Genomic DNA, 22864 nt, shown 5'->3' on the forward strand with positions numbered 1-22864 from the left:
GGTGCATCACACCGAGGAGAGGAGAGAGCTTACTGCTGCGCTGCTGATCCATGTCAGAAAAAGTGAGACATAGGCCTAGCCTAACTTTTGTGGGGAGAAATACATTGAAAACTAGTCAGATATGACTTGAATGCCACTTGTAAAAGAAATCACGACCACTATATTTTGACTGGGCGGCTTTATGTAACAAAGGCGGAAGCGCTCATTTTTGGCATACTGCCACCCCTCGCGGTCGGAATGGACCCTCGAGTTAAAACGACATGTTTTTGAATGGAGTTTGGTTAAAGATTCGCTAAAGCTGTTTCAATCTAGCACAGTGCCGACGACGACTCACACGACAACTATTTGCCTTGTAGGGAATAACGTGCATGCTCCCGCACCCCCTCCCCCCGCCCACTGGCAGAGAGAATACTGACCATTTCCAGCTGTTTCTAAACAAAGACCCCTCATGTTTAAAAAGGTAAAACCGGAAAATATCCTGCTAGCCTCTAGCCAGACATGATCCAGACTTCATGTTTAAAAGCCACTCAAGTTAGACATCCCAATTTAAATCTCGCTCAAAATATTGTACTTTGTTATAGAACCAATTTCCCTTTATGGTTGCGAGGTCTGGGGTCCACTTGCCAACCAAAATTTTACAAAATAGGACAAACACCAAATTGAGACTGCATGCAGAATTCTTCAAAACCATTCTCCGTGTCCAATGGAAAATGCCAAACAATGCATGCAGAGCAGAATTAGGATGATACCCACTACTTATCAAAATTCAAAAGCATTCAAGAGCATGTACATTTGACTATAATCTAAAAGAAAGTGACCTTGACACGCTCCATAACAAAGCTCTCACCCACAGAGAGACTGTACAGAGATGCCCCCTTAGCCAGCTGGTTCAGGGACTCTGCCCACAAACACAAGCAGAGCCACCAGATAGGAACCCCATTAGACTAAACCAAATTATAAGGAAACAAAAAGACAACTATCTGACACATTGGAAAGAATCAACAAAAAAAACAGAGTAAATTGGAATGCTATTTTGCCCTAAACAGAGAGTACACAGTGGCAGAATACCTGAGCACTGTAACTGATCAAAAACAGAGGAAATCCTTGACTATGTACAGACTCAGTGAGCACAGCCTCGCCATCGAGAGAGGCCGCCACAGGCAGACCTGGCTCCCAAGAGAGGACAGACTGTGCACCCACTGCACACAAAAGGAGGTAGAAACTGAGCTGCACTTCCTAACTACCTGCCAACTATACCAAGACATCAGAGACACATACTTCCCACATGATTACAAACATCCAAAAAGACTTTGAAAACATGACGAACAACAAAAAACTTCCATATCTGCTGAGGGAAGTACCTCAATGTGCAAACACAGCAGCACGATTTGTGAACTGTTGTGACAAGAAAAGGACATCAAACAGAACATAACCACCCTAAACCCAGAGCAGGATAGGCCCTGGGTCTTCCTCCTGCTTTAAATACCTTTATTAAGGAAAAATGCAGTGTTTACACAAGTTCCAAATTATTTGTATTTGTATATATAATTTTTAACTACAGTGTCCACATTTTTCTATTTTATAATTTCATTACATTTCATTACATTTACTTGTATATATTTCGCTCAACAACCATTAAGCACAATTTTTCTCTTTGCACCTTTTAAGTTAATGTTTATACTCTTATGTACAGCTGTTTACACACTTTATAGATCTTCAATTGTGTGCCCAACTACGCTTATGTATATTATCTGATTGCAATTTACACATCTGTTTAGACACTTGCTTAGTTAGTATATCTTTAATTGTAAGCACATTCTTAAGCTAACTTATGTATGTTACTAGGCCGCTGCGTGGCCTCGCCCATAGCTCGGCCTCGCCTGCCCTATTGGCACGCACGGATGTGTGTGTGTGTTGCTCACTAAATGTTATTGCATCAGTGATGTCACAATGCCTCCTTGTGTAGGTGTGTGTGCCTCATTATATCACTGATGACATCATCAGTGTGTGTGTGTGTGTGTGTGTGTGTGTGTGTGTGTGTGTGTGCCCCCCTATGACAACACTGATATTTGAGTGCAATGTTACACACTTCTTTATTCTCCTATATTTTTAGATGTACGCACATGTTTGTTTTTGTTTTCATTTTACACTTGCTTTGGCAATGTATGTTTCTCATGCCAATAAAGCCCCATTTGAATTCAGTTGAATTGAGAGAGATCTGTCACCATCACAATCTGTCCAACAGGTGGCAGCAAAACACCTCTTTGTGTCCAGTCATAGGCTACTGCTTTGTAAATCACCCAAGACATGGATCTTATTTGGAAGCATAAATCACAGTAATCTATCAGGTTTGCACGAGCCCACAGCAGATACTGGCACTCAACTGGACCCCAATGGTCACTGCATCATTTCATTCAGAGGTAGTGTGTATGTATTTACCATCATCCAAACCCTTGATGTTTTCTCCCCATATCTCCCCATGGATTTCCTGTTGTATTCGTAGTATTTATCTGACTGTGTTTGCTGTGAGGGTCTCGAGGCTGCATTCAAGCTGTAATAAAGCGTTTCCCGTCGCATCATTGCTCACTGGGAGAGATCTGCCACAGGAAATTACCATGGCTGTCACCTCAGAGCCAGCCAGAAGGCCCACCACCGCATGCAGGCACACAGGCAGAGAGAGAGAGTGAGGCGGGGGAGAGAGAGAGAATTATGGGTCTCTTGTGCTTCTCCCTCATTATGTGTGCTTATTTGTGTGTACGTGCCTGTCAGTGTTTGTATGTGTGGATAATTTCCATGTCTTAGCTGGTGTGTGTGTGTGTGTGTGTGTGTGTGTGTGTGTCTGTGTGTGTGTGTGGTGTGTGTGTGTGTGTGTGTGTGTGTGTGTGTGTGTGTGTGTAAACTGTGTAAGCTATGAAGTCAACAAGGCTTTAACCAGTCAACTGCAACACAGCTCATAACACTATTTGCCAACTATCAAAACAACGATATTACAAAATAGAGAATACTCTAAATTGACATAAAGGATCAAACATTTTCCACAGATCCCTCTTGACGACCATGTCCTTAAGCAAGGTGAATTCAGTTCTGAGTTCTGACTGATTCTCTCTCATCCAGTCTTCCAGTGACCCTGAAGACAAATCTAATCCGGTTTATCAGTCAGCTGAGACACAATCAATGCCAAACCACGTCACTCGAGTGAGCACCATGACTCATTTGTGCATTAATAGAGACGAGGTGTAGGCTACAATATTGGGTTATATTGCCTCTCTCCCTCCTAAAATATGAAATTGGATCTCTTCTACAGCACTTTCTAATACATTTTCCTCCCTCTGCTATTATTTCCAATAAATCTTTGATTTCTCTCACTCTTAACCCCTCAGCGACAAAGCCCCTGAGCCATGATTCATATTTATAACCAGAGCCAGACGAGGAGAGTCTCACAGGTCAGATCTGCTGTGTAGTTTTACTCTCTTTGAACTGTCATGTAGCTCTTAGAACATATAGGCTACAGGTACTCTATTCTATTCTATTCTATTCTATTCTATTCTATTCTATTCTATTCAACAAATCTATATCTCAGTGTGTAGTGGAGCATGCCTGAACTTTACCCTTTGTAGAACAGACTTAGTCCAAGCTAAAAAAAGAAAAGAAAAGAAAAAGGTCTGATATGAATTGTCATATTGTAAATTATATCGAGTGTCGAGTCTTTTAAGAAAGAAAAACAAATAAATGCTCAAAACCCTGAATGTACAAAATATTAGGGACATCTTCTGTAAGTTGCAGCCCCTCTTGCACAATCCAATTTTCATTTTTCAGTTGTCTTGAAAAAAAAGAGCTAAATCTTGTCTTCTTCACCCAAAACAGTTAAGGGGCATAAAATCACAATGCAAACTAGAAGTGCACTCAGAGCGCAGACCTCCACCAAGGCCAATACTTCAGTCTAATGCAAATTTGGTGAGTTGGATCAGAACCATGACCCTGATCAGGGTATTATTTGTTTGTTTGTCTGTCCTCTCTCTGCCTCAATGACTGGTACTTCCTGCATGAAGTTCACATTTTAGCGAGATTTAAACTGCCATTATTCATAACTAGGCTTGCCTGCTGTGCAGGCTCGCTAGCTCGGCCCTCGCCCGCCCTGCAACTTGCCCGCTGCGTGGGCTCGCATACGCAGCTCGGGTGCTGCATGGCCTCGCCTGATCTACTGGCACGCGCAGCGCACAATTGCTCAACTTCACATCAGTGATGACATCACAATTGTTTGAGTGGCCATCACTGATCACATCATGGAGTGCTCGAGTGACGTCACGCAGCGGACATCATCAGTGACATCACAATTACAGTGACATCACTGATGCTGTCATAGACATTGTGACATCATCAGTGGAAGTTGTGGAACAAACATTTTAACAAAAAACAAACCAACCAACAAACAGAGTCCCTTTTTTACTCCCTTTTATGATGATGATGATGATGATGATGATGATGATGATGATGATGATGATGATTATGGTCATTTCATGTTATCCCCCAGTAGTTTAATATATAATGCACAAATTAAATGAAAGTCAGGGAATTCTGTTAATTGCTTGACTCACTTCATCTGCACTCTCCCTGCCTCCTGTGGTACAGTAGCCTATCCTGAAGGAAGACGCTATGAATTACATACCCAACAAATAACTACAATTAGGTTTCATCACTGCTTGGTCAGGCAGACTGAATCGACTATCGATTGGTCATTGTAGACCTAAAACACTGTCTGAATTCATTGGCTATATGTAAATTTAAATTTATCAAATTCAAGTGTCCCACGCTGTCAAATCACATTGGCTTTTCACACTACATGCTCTTAGCCCGGCGCTATCTAAGCCCTGAGCTAAAAGTAGAGCTAAGATAGCCCCAGGCTAACTTAGCCCCGTTTCACAGTGGCAACTTTTAGCCCTGTGTTTAGATGGAAAGTCGGGGTTACCATAACCCTGCTCCAGAGCAGGGCCAGCTAGCCGGGGCTGAAGTCGGAGTTAGCCTACTTTGGAGTGGTTCCAGAATTGTGCAAGTGTGAACGTTTTCTTAGCCCGAGGTTAACAGCTCTCTTAGCCCCAGGCTAAGAAAGAGACTGACTTAACCCCGGCTAAGTGTAGTGTGAAAAGCCCATTGGACAGCTTAGCCTAGCTGTCAAGCTAATACAGCATTGGCTATATTTAATACAGCATTGGTTGTAATTAATACAGCATGCACTCCATGCAGACCTGCTCTCTGCTGCCTCCTAGTTTAGCTAGCTAGCAAGGAAGCTTTTATGGAGTTAGAAAACACCTTCTAAAAGTAAACTCGAAAACATCACCTAGTGGCACATTAGCTCCCATCACAACTCACACGTGTAGCCTATCCATGGCATCATCAGCTGTATGATTGATTGATTGATTGATTGATTGATTGTTTGCCTCTTGATGTTGGGGGGTCACAGTTATTTGACTGACCTTTTTCCAACAGCAGCCAGCATCTCTGTCTGCAGAACTGCACCTGCATGATGTGGCTAGTGAGCGGCAGGCAGCTGTGCGTTCAGGACACATCCAGGCGCTGTATCCGTCAGCTCTCCGCTCCAGCACCGCGGCCGGTTGGACAGCGACCAGGCAGCGTCCTCAGCATCACGGCGGGCTCCGCCAATCACAGCGCGGCTCAGGGCAGATTAACCCAAACAGCCCGGTGCGGATCTGTAGTAGCTGCCTCAGAAATAAGCCTATATCCCTATTCCTCGTGGACTGAGTCTCGGCATATGGGATCTGTTTTACAAGCCGACATCACAGGAAATTGATCGTTGTGGTTATATTATTATTATTATTAGGCCTATTATTTTTGGGTGTGTTTCAAAGCCAAATCGAGGTGGGGATGGATGCTTGCTCGATAATAGGAGAAAGCACCGATGCGATTGTAATGGATGATTCTCCTACAAATGAAATGGAAATACAAGAGGCTTCTCAAAGGTGGGTCGACTTTTCCCTTGCACGCAGATTTCTCTAGCCTATATCTTAATAGCATGATTAGGCCTACAAATAGACTACTTTACAAAATATGAATGATAATCAGCTGAATTAAATTTGTTTTTGTTTTTTATCCCCGTGCGGTCGCTGTAGCCTGTTCAGCGCATCCCTTGATCCAGCCGTGTTTATGCTGTGAACAATAGGATAATGTATCAGTCAGAACACACCTCAATCATGATGTTATTTCTGGTATGATTATTGATCCACGCCATGATCTAAGTGGTCATGCCAATGGCACTTTGATCAAAATGATTAAATCACCTAGGCTACTGAAACCAAGAGATGCTCCTGCCCTGTCAACTTACTTTTTCCTCCAAAAAGAATTCATGATTGTTAATCACAACATTTGCAGATAGGGTATTGTATTCATATGAAATCAACTATCAGTAGGCTATCTAAAGAAAACAATAAAAACATACTGCATTCATAGAATTAAATTATCTCCTGACACACATTCTGACACAATGTGCAGCAAGCACCACTGTTCAGGCAATAGCATAAAGGCCAAGCACACACACAGACACATGCACACACACACACACACACACACACACACACACACACACACACACACACACACACACACACACACGCACATGCACGCACACGTACACACACACACACACACACACACACACACACACACACACACACACACACACACACACACACACACATAATGATGTTCAGCTGGTGTCTCACCTCCTGCTCTGGGCTGTCAGGCAGTTCGGGTCACTGTTGTCGAGCTGTCAATCTATTCCCCACTGCATGTCAAATCAAATGGTTGAAACTGGGGAGTGTGTGCGGGTGTGCGTGTGCGTGTGCGTGTGCGTGTGTGTGTGCGTGTGTGTGTGTGTGTGTGTGTGTGTGTGTGTGTGTGTGTGTGTGTGTGTGTGTGTATCTTGGGGGGGTTTGGTTTAGAGCAAGGGTGTCAAACTCATTTTAGTTCACGGGCCACATGCACCCCAATTTGGTCTCAAGTGGGCCAGACAAAGAAAATCAACATAATAACCTATAAATAACTAATCATTTAGTGTACAGAATTACAGGTACATTTTAAGATCACATTTTCACATCTCAGCTCCCATAGGCCTATCAAACAACTGAAAAATTAACAAGTTCCACAAATTGCTCTCCTCCTGCATGTGTGTGTTTGTGTCTGCCAGCTCTGGTAAAAGGCATCAAAGAGATGTAATGGGTTTAAATACGTTTATCCTGTGCCCTGTGGTGAGGAGGCTGCCAAGCATGCATGGGTCAGATAGCATTTGCAAATAATTCAGTGTTCGTTTTAACATATCATGCAGTATCTGGTGGAGGGGTTATCATGCTACAACGGTGTCAAACAAATCCCAGAAAAGTATAGAATTAACCTTCAAATACATTCATGTAGGAAGCTAAAACAGCCAATGACAAACATTTATAAATATTGTCGACCCAGAGCTGGTGAGTGGTTATTTATAAAGAAAAACGCAGAGATTTGAGTTCCTTAATGTCTGTGCTAGTGCTACTGTACACCACCAAATCAACAGACTACTCATCCGCCCGTGCCCCTTATTATGGGGTGCAAATAAAACTGCATGAGGCCATTTAGCCTGTGTTTACTTTCTCTGTCACCATAGAGACAATACAGGAAGTGTGGTGGTTGCATCCACTCTGCTGTGGAAAAACCCAGCATGTTGTACACCGCAGAGTAGACCTTATGGCCACTTAGCTGAGATACAACTGCTATGTTGATGCTAGCTAGGCCTCTGTAATCGAGTCAAGGAGGTAATTTCACTAGTTTCAATAGAAACGCGTGGAAATAAGTTGAATGGTATTGAAAAAGTAAAATGATCTTAACCCATTGGAAGTTTATTCAATATATATATTTTATTCAATATTTCAATTTTAGTAGTAATAGTTTTTACCATCAGTGAATTTTACAGGGCATGAATTTGACTATTTCAGAACAGAACAGAACAGAACAGAACAGAACAGAACAGAATACAAACTTTATAAACCAAGTGTCATAAAGCACCACAAACTGCAACAGTATCTTATTGCAGCAGTGTGTGCTGCTCACTTTATGACATATGACATGACATGGGCTATCCATTAAAAAGCTCATGGATGAGAAGCATAGTATATCATTTCAGCCATCACTCTGCGCCTCTCCTGACTCCTGCCATTACCGTGGTGAGTCATCTTTCATGGTATCTCTCCTGTACAGCCGCCCGCCTCTCACATAGCGGGGTGAAGTGAAAAATAGTCTCGCTCTCTCTCTATGTCCCCTCCCCCATTTCTTTTTTAATTGGGCCTTCCACCCTCCAGTAGCCAGTGTGCTCCACACAAATCCATTCCTTACCTCATTAGTTGTGCTGGCCGGCTCATTTCTCCGCAGTGTGAGTTCATAGATTCAAGCCACGAATTTCTTAACCAAGAAACTGAGATTTCACGCAATGTCTAGCAAAATAGTCTGGTTTTTGTCCCGTAGTTTTACAACCATTACCTTCTGCATCTTTGCATCATTCACACGCGTTACATTTTGCACCCTCAGTTTGACAGAATTCTCTTCTCCTACTCACCTGTCACTTATTTCTCCTCCCCGCGTTATCTCATTTTCTCTCTCTGCTGTTCCCTGCCTTGCTTCTCCTCTCTCCTCACCCTCTCACCCCCTCCTCTCTCCTCGCCCTCTCACCCCTCCTCTCCCTTCACCCCCTCCTCTCTCCTCACCCTCTCACCCCTCCTCTCTCTTCACCCCCTCCTCTCTCCTCACCCTCTCACCCCTCCTCTCTTTTCACCCCTTCCTCTCATCTCGTCTCCTCACCCCTCCTCTCACCCCCTGCTCTCTCCTCACCCTCCTCTCTCCTCACCCCCTCCTCTCTCCTCGCCCTCTCACCCCTCCTCTCTCTTCACCCCTTCCTCTCATCTCATCTCCTCACCCCTCCTCTCACCCCGTCCTCTCTCTCTCCTCACCCTCTCACGGCCCTCCTCTCTCCTCACCCTCTCACCCCGTCCTCTCTCTCTCCTCATCCTCTCACGCCCCTCCTCTCTCCTCAGTGAGATCCCGGCGGTGTCACTGTGCCCCCCTGACAGCGTGTGCGCGGCACAGATGACAGCCATCCAGTCTGAAGGGGAGCTGTGTGACAGCTGCAGCAGCCTGGGCAGACCCTCATCTTCCTGCCAGCTCTACCACCAAGTACGCCCGAGCACTGTACTGTATGCGCTTTAAACCTAGACAACTTTCAAAACCCAATTGCCGAATCTGAGACACTTGCAGATTCTGGATTTTCTTTTTACCCATGCCGTACCTCACCGGGCTTATCCAAAAGCTCCATGCCCTCTCAAACATCAGAATTCAGGTCACGGTCACCACCTCCCCTCACCACAAAGACCCCCGCTGCTGGACTGTCTGACTATTCATTGTTTTCTAGGTTCAAACTGTGTTTACAGTACCATCATCACATGAATTGGTACTCTATGTTAAACCGTTGCCACGGTTACAGCAAGCGATATATCAAAGTGCAACATGTAATCTAGACCGCAGGTTGGCAGGGCTATGCCTTAATTATGCCATCAAACTAATGTAAAATAAATCAAAGTAATGAAAGTAATAATAAATCTTAACTGATAATAAAAAAAAAAGTGATGTTAATGTCTGATTATATAATTCCACCTCTCACCATGGCAGCCAGGTTCATGGGAGTGTTGACCTGTGGTTCATGTTCCTCGTGATCTCCATGCAGTCAGGATTACTTCCAAAACACAATCAGATTACCTGATTACTTTTTTAATATATATATTTTATTTTAAATTTTTTATAGAACAATATAGAACAATATACAAGACAAACAGGCTCAGACACAGGAAATGAAAATGAAAACAAAAAACAAAAACAAAAACAAAAACAAAAACAAAAACAAAAACAAAAACAAAAACAAAAAAAACAAAAACAAACATGTGCTACCAGCCGCATAAAGTGCCATGTGTTCACAAGAGACAACGTGTATGGGATGGGATCCCACGTATAACATCTGTATAACAGAGATCATGTCCATCAGCCACACCTGAAAAGAAGGCAAAGAGGAGGACTTCCATTCCTTCAGAATAAGTCTTTTGGCGACAGTTGTCCCCAGTGTCAGAGATTGTTGCACAGCTGTAGGGAAGTTCAGTGAGGACTCCGAGCAGCCGAAGATGGCGAGTTCCGCCAATAAAATATATTCGGTTTTAGCCATGTGAAGGGACAACTTGTTATCAGTGACCCATGACTTGATGTTATCAAATTCTTCTCTAAGAATGGTCTGAGGTTTAGACTTATCAGAGGCCAAAATGGCTGAATCATCGGCGTACAGAAACAAGTTTGAGTTACAAGCAGCTTGTAGATCCTTTATATAAATTAAAAACAGTAAAGGACCTAAGACACTTCCTTGTGGGACCCCACACGTAACAGGCAGGGGCTTGGAAAGATGGCAGAGGCATTCTGTCTTTTGGTCCCTGTCTGACAGGTAGGAGATGAACCAATTAAGGCCTAAAGGGCTTAGGCCAAGAGCTGAGAGTTTATTAAAAAGTAGGCTATGGTCTATCGTGTCAAAGGCCTTTTGGAGGTCAGTTAAAATCATGCCACAAATTTTACCGACATCCATCTCTGAGCGAATAAAATCAGTGAGATAAAGAAGACAGGAGTCAGTTTAGTGGGACTTCCTAAAACCAGATTGAAATGAGTACAATAGACCTTATTCGACTGACGTAACTCACGTACGGGCACGCCCACCGCCGCCATTTTGTTGACATTCCGCAGTGCGCTGTTTAAAAGTGACTGACAGCTGTCGTAGCTTAGGACGCTAGCCAACGTTACTTACTAGCCTATTTAATGCCATTTTTACTCTGTCAGGAGCTATTTCACAACAGCGATAGTGTGCTGTGTAATAATACACGGCTGTAGTAATAGCAGCAACAAAAGCCTAGGTGTTGGCTACTGTCCACAAACTTGAAGGGAAAGAGACTAGAGGCTAACGTTAGTAGCAAACATTGGGCTAACATGCACGCAAGCGTCAGATCATATCAAACAAACATTTAACGTTAATGTTATTTACCTTTGCTGTCACGACAATGTTTGACGATGATGATGATGTCGTTGGTGGCACAAAAGTAAAAATGTCAGACCAATTGCCACAGATGAAATAGTTATACGACTCAAGGGATTTGAAAGCCTTCAGCTCCATATAATGAGTTATATTTACTCTAAGTCAGTTTTTTATAGGGGTCCGCACCTCTGACCAAAATTATTTTTTCATCACTTCTCTTTGATGAAGCCATAACTGTTATATGCTCGGCCAGACTACGTTACGGCTGCGGTTTGTCAACAATATGGCGCCGTCCGGGGTTATCGAATAAGGTCCATAGATTGGACACATTAATAAAATCATAAAGCTGCTCGTGGACTACTTTCTCAAGTACCTTAGAGGTGACGCTGAGAATGAACTATTTGAAGCCTTCAAGTGATCTTAACTCTATTTTAGCTTTTCTATTTGACATTCTAAACATCAGAGGATTTATATCCCAGGATTGCCTCAGAGAGGGGGAACCTTGTGAGGGCCAATGCAGCTTAGGGGCCCAACTATGGACCCAAATCTGGGGACCCCCCTCTGGGACAGGCTGAGATGCAATAGATGCCGGGCTAAACATTTTACAGATACAGAAATGAAATTGCCAAAAAAAAGAAAAAGAAAGTTGAAAGGGTAAATAAGGAAAATATAGTCTTTAAGTGTTTATGAATTTAGGGAAACTAGATAGTTAGCTAGGTGAAAAAGGAAAAATTTGTATGTAAGTGATCTGAGAGTTCCACAAGTCTGCATTGGTGGCATCGTCCGAGAAGAGAAGGGTGGGGGGAGGAGAGAGGTCAGTAGTGGTGATGAAAGGCTGGGGGGACGATGAGCAACTGGATGAGTCGGGTAATGGGCCAGGGCGAAGGGCCAGGGTGGGGGCGAGCAACCGAAAAATTGACTTTTCGAAGCCACAAGCACAACAGGTTTCTCTGCAAATGTTTTCTTTTCCCTTTGGAACTTCGGATCACACACACTATCGTGTTGTATAAAGAATGAATGACTAGCTATTTGACTGCTTCTTGGTGCATAGCCTCATAGTTTTTCATTGGATATTAACGGGATCCATATGCATGTGAGTTGTTGATGAGTTTACACTACGCAACTGCATCCAGAGTCGGCTTGGAAATTCAAACATGTTTGATATAATCGTTGTGGCTCCGAGGCGGGAGGCGGTACACACTTGATGAATCTGTACCCATCATACACTAACAGATTTTGGTGCCAACTGCCCACAACAACTGCAGACTAGTGTAGAAGACAGACTGTGCCCAACTGGAAATCCTGTCTAAAAATCCGGAGGAAAGTCTTATAGTGTAATGCCTGTGATACACTAAGACTTTGAAAATCTTAACAGATTATGAAAAGACTGGCCGGGGAGTTTACACTACAAGACTGGTTCATTAAGATTTTTTATCACGACTGAAAACCTGACTGAAATACACTACACAACTGACTCAGACGAGGCAGTATAGTATACAGTATACTACAAGACTTTTCACTTCAAATTCAAACATGTTTGATATAATCTTTGTGGCTCCGACTGGCGTTCGGGAGGCAGTTTACACTTGAAGACTAGAATTCTGGAGGCAGTTTACACTAACAGATTAGAAATCTGTACCCAGTATCCACTAACAGATTTAGCTGCCGACTGGCACAACAACTGCAGACAACAACTGCAGACTAGAGTCAACAAAGACAGACTGAGCCCAACTGGAAATCCTGTGTAAAATCGGGGGGAAAGTCTTGTCGTGTAAACCAGGCATTACCTCAGCTTTAGTGTAGATGGCACCTTTATTAAAACCAAGTCAGAATGCCTCGAGCAAGGTCAAACCACAAGCGAGGCGAGGTAGCCAAAATAGAGACTGTCTGTCACCCAGAATAAGAAACAAACAACTTCTGTATAACTTCTGTATATTCTAGCCTACATGACAGGATCTAATATTAACCTTCTATTCTTTTCTACCTCTGCCTGCTTGTCTCTCTCAGGTACCGCGGGGTCCTCGATCTGTGGCCCTTCACTGCTGCGGCCACCGCCAGCCAATTAAACCCAACACCTGCCGCGACTGTCACTCAACGCCTCCTCAGGTGGGCCATAGCTGCAGCTCTGGCCATCAGGCGTCCTGCCGCGGCGCGGTGAGGTGTCACTGGCTGCACGGCTCACACGAGCCCGGGGCGCACAAGCCCACGCAGCGGCACGTGGTGACAGTCAGGTGTGTATTAGGCTACTGTCTGCTTTTCAGTCAGCGCTTTTCAAATTCTTGGCTGGAGTCATTATTTATATTTGAACATATGTATTTTCTACTCTGTTTTAGGGATGGAGGACTCTACTGTATCCCTAGAAAGTCAGTATTCAGTTACCAAACTGGAAATTGATGATTGATCATTAGGACTGATTTTATTTTGATCCAGTACATCCTGTTTTAGACGTTATTTTTATTTATTTATTTATTTATTTATTTTTCAGATTCCCCCCCCCATTTTCTCCCAATTGTACTTGCCCAATTCCCCCTTCTGTCCCGGTTGTTGCTCCATCCCCCCAGCCGTAGACTAGCATGCTTCCTCCAATACATGTGCAGTCACCAGCCACTTTGGCAGGAGGTAGGGCTTGGGAGGTTCACCTAGTTCCCCTCCCCCCCGAACAGGCGCCCCTACCAACCAGAGGAGGTGCTAGTGCAGTGACCAGGACTCATATCCCACCGGCTTCCCACCCACAGATACGGCCAATTGTGTCTGTAGGACTGACCAAGTCTGACCAAGCCGGAAGTACCGCTGCCGGGAATGGAACCCGGGTCTCCGCGGTGGTAGGCGAGTGCCTTTACCTCTACCCAGACGTCCGATGTTATTTTATTTTAACCTCCTCTTTTTATTTATTTTTATGTTATTCTATGTGTGTGTTTGTATAAAAAGACAATAAATACAGTTTAAAAACAAATAAAAATAAATAATGTAGTTTCCATCCATTTGAATTGGTTTTTACCACAGATCAGCTTCTCACAATGACAGAAATCCATGTTCACTCTCTTCTTCGGTGGTGTGTGTTTGGCAGCTATTCACAGGTGATTGTGGATTACCCGCTGGCCGTGCTGCTGGGCTGCGCCCTCGTCCTCCTGGGATGTTCACTGACTGGCCTGTTCATTGGGCCGCTTCCAGACTTCTCTGATCCGCTCCTAGTGAGTCTGCACACAGACACGCACGCACGCACGCACGCACGCACGTGCACGCACACGCACACACACACACACACACACACACACACACACACACACACACACACACACACACACACACACACACACACACACACACACACACACACACACACACACACACACACACACACACACACACAAATACACACACAGTGAAACTCCACTGTCAACTTCTTGTCAAAACTACAGCACAAAACCTCCTCAGTATTAATTACTACGTCCCTAATGACTCATGAACTGAGTCATATCCATTCACTTCAGTCTCATCTCAGATTTAATGAACTGGGCTGAATTAGATCACACATGCCCTCAACTTCATTAAAAAATATTGCATCACCTTTGTAATGCATGCTTACAGGATAACCCCTGATGAAGACATTATTCTGATGATGCAACGTGTAAATCATAACAAAGCATGTCTAATTGTTACTTAAAGAAAAACTAAATTGACAGATGACTGAAAAATTATTTAGCTTAAGATAAAATTAAGATTAAAGTGTAATGTCTCTTGTACGATATCATGAACACACACCGACACAAAAACCTGGCTCATTCATGCAAAGTGGCTTGAACTGGTCCTGCATTGGTGGGCGCTGGTGTCCACAGGGCTTTGATGTTTGTTTGTGTGTGTGTGCGTGTGTGTGTATGTGTGTGTGTGTGTGTGTGTGTGTGTGTGTGCACACACGTGCGCGCGCGTGTGCGTACGCTCTTTTTCCAGGGTTTCGAGCCGCGGGGAACCTATATCGGAGTCCGCCAGTCCAGTCTGACCAAGCTGCAGGAGAACACCGGTCCAGGGAAAAGTCTGTCTCCTCTGCCACAGCAGCTCAGAGAAAGGTCAATGGGCGGTTCAGTAACAGGCAGGCCTTCTGCACAGTGGGGCTGCATCAGACCGCTGCACAGACGCCATAGAAATGGATATGAGTTGCACACAAAGTTGCTATTGATGCAGCAGTGGTGGTTGTACTGTCTGTGTGTGTGTGTGTGTGTGTGTGTGTGTGTGTGTGTGTGTGTGTGTGTGTGTGTGTGTGTGTGTGTGTGTGTGTGTGTGTGTGTGTGTATGGGGGTGTAGTTAGAAAACTCAGAATACAGGACTGTTGGAGTTCATGGAGTTCATCTGTTGAGAGTAATTTCTAGCAAGTCATTTCATGATCATATTAATGCTAATACTAAACTTTATTTTGATAGCACTAATCTAAAAGCAGAGTTTAAAAAGTGGAAGGAAATGAGAAGGAATGAAAAACAAGAATGGTAAAATTGATGGAGATAAATAAAAAGCACAAGCAAGAGAAAACACATTAAAAGAAGGATATGTAATATAAAAACAGATGAAAAGAAAAACATACAGAACAACATGAGATTAAAAGTAGGCAGGCAGAAACAATTGCATAAGAAAAAGTGCTTTCTAAGAACTGATTTACCTTTGAGACTTGTCTTGATTAAAGCTGAAAACATTTGTGTGTGTGTGTGTGTGTGTGTGTGTGTGTGTGTGTGTGTGTGCGTGCGTGCGTGCGTGCGTGCGTGCGTACGTGCGTGCGTGTGTGTGTGTGTGTGTGTGTGTGCGTGCGTGGTACCAGTGGAGATGTCGGAGGCAGCCACGCCCTGAGACGACGCAGCAGGAGGATGCTGGACAGAGACTCTTCTCCAGAAACTTTCCTCTGTGAGGCTCCAGGTGGGTCAGCCGGGCCAATCACTTAATCTATCAATACACTGTTAAATCAATGAATCAATAAATCCTTCAAACCTTCAAACTCCCTAATAGCAATAATCATATCAATACCATCGCAATAAAAACAACACTATTAACAATAAGATTATAATCCTAATCATACATGTAATAACTATTTTGTGTGTGTAGCACATCTTATAACAAGGTTAAGTAGTAACACGTTATTTTAAAAGTTTATAAAAATGTGTTTTCAGTTTTGACTTAAAAGAAAACATACGGTAGTTTGATTAATGCATTTCCTCAGGCATGTTCCAGATTTTTGTCTTTGATCTTGAACATTGAAACAATGAAAGAGATTTGCTGGTAGATCAAAGAATGTGATTCTTTTCACCTTATTAAACTTATAAACACCCTAAAAGGATTTTCCATCAATCTCAAGTCTAGAAGGTAGCCTTTTATTTAACAGGTGCAATTTATATTCAGCACAGAGGTATAAAGAAAGGCGGATTTAACAGTAAGGAGGTATGTTGTTTATAGTTTCACTAGATTTGTACCCCCAATAAATTAAACAGACAACAGCTGAACTACACTGAACATTTTGAATTGACCGTGATTCAGTGCTGGTTGCATTGTCATGTTGGATCCATCTGTGTCTCTCCATGCAGGCGAGCGTTTAGCCCAGCTGGTGTTTCGTTCAGGGAACTCAGCCAGTCTCTGGAGCCTGAAGGCCATCTACTCCATGTGTGAGATGGAGCAAGCCAGGGTGCGTCCTGCTCCTCCCATCCCTCCACATCAACCCAGTCCTCTGCCTCCCTTACTCATCATCGTCCATCTCACCATCCATCTGCCTCGCCTCACCCTTCCTCTCTACCCTGACCATACCACAATTAACTCCTCTACATGAATGAAAAACGATAGTTTACCAACATCCAAAGTGAATTCCCATTTTGCTAATTTAATTCAAAACTGGGCATGCATTCAAAAACCTTTCCCCTTGTCTGATTCAGATTCGCTCCCAGGCCCAGTTCCAGGACCTGTGCCAGCAGCATGCGAGGGTGGAGGCTGAAGACAGGGCAGCCAGGGGCGGCTGCTGTCCCAGCTGGTCCCTGGGGAACTACTTGGCTGTCCTCATGAATGCCTCTTGCTGTCTCAGCCTCACCTCACACCAGGTAGCTTTCTTTTGAATACCCGCTTTCCAAAATGACCAAATGATACAAAATAGATTGTAATCAACAGTACAGCTCTTTTGTGTGTGCTAGAATGTTGTAGGCTACCCTGCACTGTCTGGAAAAAGGTCAAAGATACGTGTTAAAGGAAAATCCACCCTAAGTGTTACCTTGCATTTCTGGGACCACTTTGTTGTTTTTGGTGCTGTATTCTTAAGCAGTGCAGCCACTTCTATATGTGACATGTGTGTCTGCTTGTAGCACAATGTCCTTTTGTAGCATGAGAGGATAGACCAATCAGGAGTAGCCTATGCATGTGGAGAGGGGGGCTGGGGAGAAGGGGCCGACCAAACGTGCACCACTTACTTCAACACCATGGGTGTGATTTTTCGTATTCCCATCGAGATATTTCCAGTGCAGCTACAATGGAGTTTGGTAGGAGAACATAGCTATCTAAAACATCAATGATAAATGTTAGGTTTTGTTGTCGGCCCTTCAGATGATGCTGAGTTATCCACCTTATTTCTAGTGGCCATGATACCTATGCGTTTTTCTCCCGGTGTGATCCTCCCAGCCTTGTTGCTGACAGCTTGACACCCGTCTGGGCGAACGGAGCAAATCACTAATCAGGTCCAGCTTGGCAGAAATCTCGTCGATAAATATCCCTTTAAGAGCGCAGTGCGCATCCTACTGTGTTAGTGGCTAGGTATATGTTACATGGCAGTAAAACGCCACTAAAGACCAAATTGATTTAACTTTGAACCATTTCGATTAACACTGTTTCCATATGGACCCCCAGCGTTGGTTAGTTGTTTATAACGTGACTATATTTATAACTTTTATAACTCCAGTTTCCAGTTTATAATTCGGGTCTGGTAAAGGTAAAGTCCCAACAATTGTCACACACCTGAGTGTGCGAAATTTGTTCTCCACATTTGACCCATCCCCTGGGGGAGCGGTGAGTAGCAGCAGGGCCACGCTCGGGAATCATATGGTGATCTAACCCCCCAATTCCAACCCTTTGATGCTGAGTGCCAAGCAGGGAGGCAATGGGTCCCATTTTTATAGTCTTTGGTATGACTCGGCCGGGGATCGAACTCACAACCTCCCAGTCTCAGGGCGGACACTCAAACCACAAGGCCACTAAGCTGGCAGCCAGAGTATAACAGCCAGAGTATAACAAAGGAAATGGCAAGCTGCAACAATAAGTCACGTTAAACCGGAACTTGTACCCACAATTATTTGTACAGTGGGGCATTAAAAAATAAGGTGGATAGACTCACCATTTTGCATTTTGCACCAACAATCACACAGGGAGAAATCCATCACAGAAGTGGCAGAGGCACTCATTTCTCCACCAACAGTAGCTTCAATAGAACCTAAAGCAATGCAGCCACAGCACATGTACTCACTTTTTGTTGACTCGGAAGACTCGCTCTCTCTTGCTGTTACTATTGCTATCACCATTGGTCTCACACCCACACTAACACTCAAGTTATCTTTGGGTTGGTGAAACACATTCAGGGAGATGTAGGAACTGAAGTAGAAGTAGGCTAGATGAGGCAGGTTGAAGGAAGGTGGGTACACCACAAAGGTTAGGGCGCATCACAAAATAACTCCTGGAATGCACTGAACATCATAAATTGATGCTAAAACAGCTTTTCAATATGTTTTATGTTATTCAATTTTCCTTCTTTTACACCAGGTTTCGGAGTCTCTGAGCCTACTCCGGTACTGTGCCCCATACTATCATGAAGGACATCTAGTGGAAGCCTGTGTCGTGAGACCAAAACAGGGCAGCTGTTCTTTGGTACCCTCCCTCTGCAAGCAATCCCGCATAGTTTTCCAAATCCTACACTTTCTGGTTGATAAGGACTTCCTTGGCCCGCAGACTGTCGAATACCAAGTCCCGTCACTGAAGTACAGCCTCCTGTTCTTACCCGTGGACAAAGGGGATCACATGATGGAGATATACATGAACAGCCTCGAAGGCCGGGATCTGATGTACAACAACACCACTATCACTGGCATGGACCTTGGCATCAAGCAGACATTATTCAAGTATTACCTGGCAAGAGATTCAGTATACCCAGTTGTAGCCATTGTGTCTCTTCTCTTCACTATGGCTCTGTACCTCCAGTCTCTCTTCATAGCAGCATTATCTGCGATAGCAATCACAGGCTCCCTCCTCACTTCCTATTTCTTCTACAAAGTAGCATTTCGCCTCACGTTCTTCCCTTTGCTCAACCTATCAGCGGCTCTTATTCTCCTAGGCAGCTGCTCCAATCAGGTGTTCACATTTGTTGATTTCTGGAATCTCCAGCTATCCCAGAATCCCTCCACTTCCCTGGAGAAGAGAGTAAACAGAGCCATGCAGGAAGTGGGGTATTTGATTTTAGCTTCGGGGTTGATCTCCAGCGCAGCGTTCTTCTCTGGTTATCTAAGCAGCATCACAGCAATCAGATGTTTTTCCATTTACCTGGGAACTGCCTCTTTTATCAATTCCCTCTTGGCATTGGTGTGGCTGCCATGCTCGTTCATTCTACGCGAGCGCTACAGAGAAGCATCCTCTGCCTCAGTGGCAGCCCAGGGATGGAAGCCTTGCTGTTCCAAAAACTCTGGCGGTTTCTGGGACACGAGCTCACGGAAGCGGTGCCTATTCACCATTGGGCAAAAGTTGAGAGGCTTAAAACGAGGGCTGAGCGACACCTCCAATTTGTTATTTCTGAAGATCCTGCCTTGTGGGGTGGTTAAGTTTAGATACATCTGGGTGTGCTGGTTTGCCGTGCTCGCTGCTGGAGGCACGTACATATCCTGCATCGGCCCTGGTATGAAGCTGGCAACCTTAGACAGCGGGGCCACTCAGCTGTTCCGCTCCAGCCACCCGTTTGAGAGATACGACGCCGAGTACCGTCACATGTTCATGTTCGAGAGACAGAGGGACGGGGAGGATAAGCCTGTCACATTAATGCTCGTTTGGGGCGTCCAACCCACCGATAACGGGGACCACTTTAACCCAAGAAGCAATGGCTCTTTGGTTCTCGACCCAGACTTTAACATGAGCCGGCCAGATGCTCAAATTTGGTTGAGGGATTTATGTGGAAGGGTTCAGAACCAAAGCTTTTATTCCCCTCCATCATCAGAGGATAAAGATCCAATAACAGACAACATCTGCCTGGTGGAGCAGCTGATACACTGGGTGTCTGTCAGACGTTGCTCAGAGACTGAGGATGCCCTACACTTTTGCTGTAATGATATACCCTTCCCCTACCCACCCAGTGTGTTTGAAGCCTGCCTCAGTATGATGCTGGCGGAGAAGTATGCCGAGGGCCATCTGGCCCACAGCAGAGGCTTGTACTTCCAGCCAGACGGCAGAATAGCTGCCCTCGTGTTGGCATTCAAAACCACATACCTCTACAGTTTCAACTTCAGCAGAACCAGTATTTTCTACAAAGAAATCTTGACGTGGTTTAACAGAGAGATGTCTGAAGCACCACATGGGCTGGAGAAAGGCTGGTTCATCAGTCAGTTGTCTCTCTTTGATCTGCAGCAATCCTTAAGCTCAGAGACTCTATTAGTAGCTGGGTTCTCGGTAGCTCTCACATTCGCTTCACTCCTCTTAACCACGTGGAATATTCCACTGAGCATATACGGGACTTTGGCTGTAGGCGGCAGCGTGTTTGTCACTGTCGGCCTCCTGGTGCTTCTGGAATGGCAGCTGAGTGGCATTGAGGCTCTGTTCATATCAGCAGCAGCAGGGCTCTCTGTTGACTTTATTGCCAACTATTGCATATCCTACAGCTCAGCTCCTCATGCAGATCGAATTGGGAGAGTAGCACACTCAACAAAAAGGATGGGATGTCCTGTAGCAATAGGCTCTGGTGCGTTTTTCTGCATTGGGATCATCATGCTGCCTGCCACCGCCTTGCTGTTCAGAAAATTGGGGATCTTCCTCTTTCTGGTGAAATGTGTAGCATGTGGATTTGCAACCTTCTTTTTCCAGTCACTGTGCTGCTTCTTCGGACCCAAGAAAAACTGCGGGACGATCACGTTGCCGTGTTTGTCAGACCAGGTCGCTGACGGCATGCTGTCCTCCTGCTCGGCAGCAGAACCCGGTTCCTCGTCGGCCTCGGCCGCTAACGGGGCCTTTTGCAGATCTCGAGTCAGGAGGAGTTATGACAAAGATGCAGGTGGGTATCTGTACCCCAACCAGCACCAGCGGCAGCAGAGACAGAGACAGGCCGGAGCGGGAGGAGTGGGTGGGGCCGGGGGGCACGGGCCCGAGCAGTACGAGCTGCAGCCGCTGGCCTACCGGCTGAGCGACAGCTTTGAGAACAGCACCTGCACCAGCAAGTTATCCAACCGACCATCCGTGCTCTCTGATGAGATCGAGTACTGTGGCAGAGATGTGGAGAGGAGCAGCACAGACGGGGACAGTGAGGAGATGTGCAGTCATCAACATCAAGTGGGTCACCCGCCTCCAGCCCTCCAGACTTCTTCTCCTTACAAAGAGAACACCCTGCGGCCTACAGCGTCACCACAGGAGGGCCCGGCCAAGGACAGGCTGCTGTGTAAGACTTGCAGAGGTCAGTCTGGTGGGGTGAAGCACTGGAGAAATACATCCATCTCCTCATCTTCCAGCATAGAAGAGACTATAATTAGCCACACCTTGGAAACTATTGACCAGCTGTCGCTCTGCAAAGGGGGAAAAACCACCGAGGAGACACTCCAACACCTTCATCACTCCCACAAACGGCTCCTTTCCTCCCAATCTCAGAGCTCCTTCGAGGGTCTGGAAGAGTCTAACGAAACTTGCCTGAGCGACATAGAACCGGGACCTTCCAACACGCAGCAAGAAGAGGGAGAAGGGGAGGTTCAGTTACAACCAGGACACCTTAACGGGAAACGGGACACTCTGCGTCTCTCACTGAGGGAAACTGTTTATGACACATCGGGGTGTGGCAAGGGCCGCACCAGCCAGAGTGAGGAGGTGGTCATTTTACCCAACAGTAAGCCGGACTTGCCAGATGTATGGATAAAAAGAGATGGACAACGGGAAGATACATGTTAAGTAAAGCTGGAGAGATTTTGCCAACACTGTGCATTAACTGATCTGAAATTTATGGGGGGGGGGGAGAAGGGGATTTACAAATGGTAAAAACAAAAGGAATATATTCTGTTCCTCTTATATAATAACATCGATGCTCAAGGGAAATAAGCCAATTGCAAATGTAACATGTAATGTGACAGCATGTGTGTCTGATGTTGTTGCTTTTGATTACAAATGAATGTGATCAGAGCATGAATGTGATCAGAGCATGAATGTTCATTTCTTTAGCGAAAAGTCAAATCTGGCAGGATAGTGAAAAATTAAGCATTCTTTGTAACCAGAATTTTGCACCACCATCACACTTGAAGTAGTTAAGGCCAGGTCATCAACACAGACATCACCCAAGGAAATGAAGTACCACACATGCTGCCTACTGTTGCAGAATGTTACTTTGTGTATCTGCAGCTGTAAACTCAGCACAGACTGCGTTAATAAATGACACCAGTGTGCAACCACTGGCTTTTCCCATGCTGGAATTGACCTTAATGAGCCATATGGGAATGTATAAATTCATAGACACTTTTCAGATAGATCTGACATATACAGGGAAAGAGCTGAATTGTGTGTGCTTATGTAATACATACTTTTTCTAAGAAC

At 44.8% G+C, this 22864-nt stretch overlaps 1 protein-coding gene across 1 annotated transcript; it reads left to right on the forward strand.

Annotated features, from left to right (window-relative positions):
- Nucleotides 1–5880: 5880 nt before the first annotated feature.
- disp2 (dispatched RND transporter family member 2) lies at nt 5881–22228 on the forward strand (the record flags this gene model as incomplete). Its single annotated transcript, XM_083633430.1, is given in 9 exon segments — nt 5881–5975; nt 9072–9225; nt 13103–13327; nt 14122–14286; nt 15044–15198; nt 15918–15994; nt 16657–16754; nt 16999–17160; nt 18863–22228. Coding segments are annotated over 9 exon segments (4497 nt in total).
- Between the last annotated feature and the right edge of the window lie 636 nt (nt 22229–22864).

The sequence above is a fragment of the Poromitra crassiceps genome, assembly GCF_964638095.1.
Source record: "Poromitra crassiceps genome assembly, chromosome: 3".
Taxonomy (NCBI): Eukaryota; Metazoa; Chordata; class Actinopteri; order Beryciformes; family Melamphaidae; genus Poromitra; species Poromitra crassiceps.